Here is a 3,637-nt window from a genome sequence, read left to right on the forward strand (position 1 = left end):
GGGGGACCTTTCGATTGAAAGCACAGAAGCGCTAATTACTTAATGTTATGACAGTTGCTATTCTTTATACAAGTAATTTTGACAGGAGGTCAGCAAGCATATTGGTAAAAAAAAAGTTAGGGCATTTAATAGCGCCTACATAACGCTTTACGATATGGTGATTCTTTTCGTAATCTGTAGGTTTCTTTTCTTTTTATAGAATTTCCCTCCGTCAATGACCAACCAATGTTAGCGTCAAGGTTTTGAGGCTTTCCGTAGACTTTCTATGTTAATCGCACTGAGTCTCTACTAAAAATGGCTGGGAAAAAATTGCTTTAAACGTCATATTTAATTGATGTTGTTATCCTCTAGCAAGAGTAAAAAAAAGATATTTCGCAAAGTAAACGCCCTCCCCCCGGAAGTTACACCTTAGATACAGCCAAAGTGAGCGTAGTCACAACTTAGGATCGGAAACCTTTTGGCTGTTCCTAAGAGACCACATGCTGTAGTGGCTGTCCCTTAGGCGCCTTACACTCTTTAAAAATAAAACAAACTCTTTTCTCTAGAAATCAAAATAAATATTGACACTTTTGAAAGTGTCTGCTCTTTTGCCAACATTAACACTCAATGCCACCAAAGAAATCACTGCCAATTTTATTAAAATTTTTCCCTCGAAAACAACTTTCAGACACTATTCGTCAACATTAAAAGGACAATTGTAAATGCAATTGCCCTTATTATATTAAAGTAAGAGCCGCCAAAAATAAAAGGCGGGGTTCTCATACTCAAACTATCGAGAATGAACGTTTACGAGCTCAGTACAGAAATATTTTTTTGAGCAGTAATGGAAACAAAAAAAAAGCACGCGTCTGACTATGTAACAGGGTATTGAGCAGGGATTTTAAAGGTATCACGAAACTCAAAAGAACAAAACTTTGGGGGAGGGGTTTTGTGAGTCTGATAAAATAGTTTTAAAAGACTTATCTCAACTATGAATAACTGACACAATCCGACAAGTAGCATATAAGAAATTTATATTTGGTATATTTCCAGTGCGTGTAACAGGGCCTCTTGAAAAAATCCAACTCTTTAGGATAGCCAAAAGGTACCCGATCCTAAATGACCCAGAAATTTAAAAGTGGCTGTATGTGGAAATCGATGTAATGATCCCGTAAAGAAAGACCATAATGAGATGTCAATAACAATAACATTCATCCTTAAACTGTGTATATCTTGTAGCACACTGTTCAGGGGAAATTGTAGTTCTTAATATAGGTAAATGTGGCACCTCATTGTGGCTAATGTAACCTTCACATATTTTCATATTAATGTTATTTTTTAAATGAGTATGCCTTATACTTGTATGAAGGATGATATGAGATCAAGCCTGTACATAAAGTAAATGATCAGTATTTAATGTAAAGTATCGATAAAAGATATATTTAGGATTATCAAATGGAAGATTTAAGAAGTGTGGATCGAGTCACATATTAAGTAAATAGCCTCAATCACGACACTGTAACTGCGTCTATCATTGTGCCTTATTTTATCTTTTTAGTATTTCGGGTCTGTGATGGACGGTCTGATGTAAATAATGAACTTATTTTAAAGGGAGAAATGGTCACTTCACCTTCATACAGCTAGACATGAAAAGAGTGTCTGAGCACATGCTAAAAAAGCTATTGGTGATCTAACCGAAAGCATTATATACTAATAACGCATTTGTATACGCATATAAAAATAATAAGTGGTTATAAAATTGATAACAAACTCAAGAGATTTGTTCAACGAGTAAAACCTTGCTTATTTAGGGGAAATGAGTTACGCAATCCAGCCTTTTCACGATTGAAGATTGTACTCAGATCTTTTACTCTTTACTGTCCTTCTTGTAATTGCAACCCAGCCTTTTTCTGCCCCCCCTCAGATTTTTTTTTATTCCTTACTGCCCTTCTTTTCATTGCAATCCAGCCTTTTCCCGGCCCACAGATTTTTTTACTCTTTTGAGAGTCGCTTATTGGGCGACTGGGTTTTCTTCCAGTTTTGGTCCCCTTTGAGTGGAATGCAGCTTGCTCAGTCGGGTGGCTTGGTATTACTTTTAAAATTTGAATGGCCTCAGGCAGACAAAATCTGTTTTGTCTACTACTTACTTCCCTGCGTGTTTGTTATTTCACTAACTTTCTGCATAATGTAGCTTTTTTTTTAAAAAAAAAGCATATTCAATACATATAGCATATTGTTTTATGGGGTTTACTATTATTTATATTTTTTTTTAGGCATATACGTCCTTTTCATGACGAATAATAATGAAGATAAAGTCCCTACACTATGGCTGATTTTTTTGTTTGACTCAAATTTGTTCGTAAGACGTACAATAGTAGGTGGTTTTGCCCACCAAAAGTTGTTCGAATTGTCACCAACTGGTTTTGTTTTGCTTTTTTCTTCTAGTTGTTTTTTGCAAAATGAATAACATTTTGGTGATTTTACAATTAATTTTGCGCTTTTCTTAGGGACAGCCAATTTTTCCTTAGGGACAGCCAAAGTGCACGTAGTCACAACGTAAGATCTATGGTTTGGATGTTCTGTAGACATGGGAACAAGGATATACAATCAAAAAACAATGTAAAAATTACAAATAAATGTACATCAAACGATTTATACTTATTTGACAGTTCTATTATCACTCTTTCGCCTTTGAGCTCGTTTGAATTAAATCTTACGCAGAAATATTAATGTAAAGTCCAAACGAGAAGCTGAAAGTTAGCTTTAAAATACATATACTGGTTTAAACTATGTTAGTTCTGATAAATGTGTATATATTTCAAGTTGTTAAGTTCTATTGACCTCTTGATATCTTTTAAAAAACCATAATCCCAACATTACGACTACGTGCACCCTGGCTGTCCCTAAGAAAATTTGGCTGTCCCTAAGAGACCCGTTAATTTTGTACGACTTACCAATTAGAGTTTTTTACTATCACCCTAAAATAAATCAGCGATCAAAAATTGAAAAATATCGCAAACAAATTAGAGCGGAAATAACGATCTTTTTTTAAAAAATATCGCGATTGGCGATATCGATAAAATTTTCTAAAATATCGTTATTGGCAATATCGATCAAACTTTCCAAAATATCGCGATTGACGATATCGATCCATAAATCAAAAAAACAAAAAAATATCGTTGGATGGGGTAAAAAAAATGGGGTAATCGATAATCGATATAATATTACTTTTACACCCCTGCTGAATCAGGATACAGGCTTAAAATTGATACGTTTGTATATATTGGAAAAAAAAAAAATTTATTTATAAAAAAAAAACTAAATAACGTCGAATCTGACCATGATGAACCTCTTCAAATATGGAAAATGACCAGTAAAATATGACCAGAGACAGACATAATCAGAGGAACTACGATAGTGACCACACGAAGACCTCAGAAGAACAGCAGTATCACTTACCTGCAAAAATATGGTTTACGTTAATAAGAGAATAAATTATCATGTTTAGCAATGTGTACCTTTACAAACCGTGGGATGTACGAGCCTCAAATAAACAGTAATATCAATCAGCTTTAAAAAGTTGGGTTAACTTAATAATAAACAAGTATACCAAAGTCAAGTTATTTACCTTTCCACAAGTAATCAATGTATTGATTCC

At 34.1% G+C, this 3,637-nt stretch overlaps 1 protein-coding gene across 1 annotated transcript; it reads right to left on the reverse strand.

Annotated features, from left to right (window-relative positions):
• Window positions 1-541: 541 nt before the first annotated feature.
• EV154DRAFT_535195 (uncharacterized protein) lies at window positions 542-806 on the reverse strand (the record flags this gene model as incomplete). Its single annotated transcript, XM_051604057.1, has 2 exons — window positions 694-806; window positions 542-670 (listed from the first exon to the last, which is right to left on the reverse strand). Exons 1-2 carry the CDS (start codon window positions 760-762, stop codon window positions 542-544), a joined length of 198 nt encoding a protein of 65 aa, XP_051449814.1. The 5' UTR covers window positions 763-806.
• Between the last annotated feature and the right edge of the window lie 2,831 nt (window positions 807-3,637).

This window comes from Mucor mucedo (genome assembly GCF_025094135.1).
Source record: "Mucor mucedo strain NRRL 3635 chromosome Unknown EV154scaffold_428, whole genome shotgun sequence".
Classification (NCBI taxonomy): Eukaryota; Fungi; Mucoromycota; class Mucoromycetes; order Mucorales; family Mucoraceae; genus Mucor; species Mucor mucedo.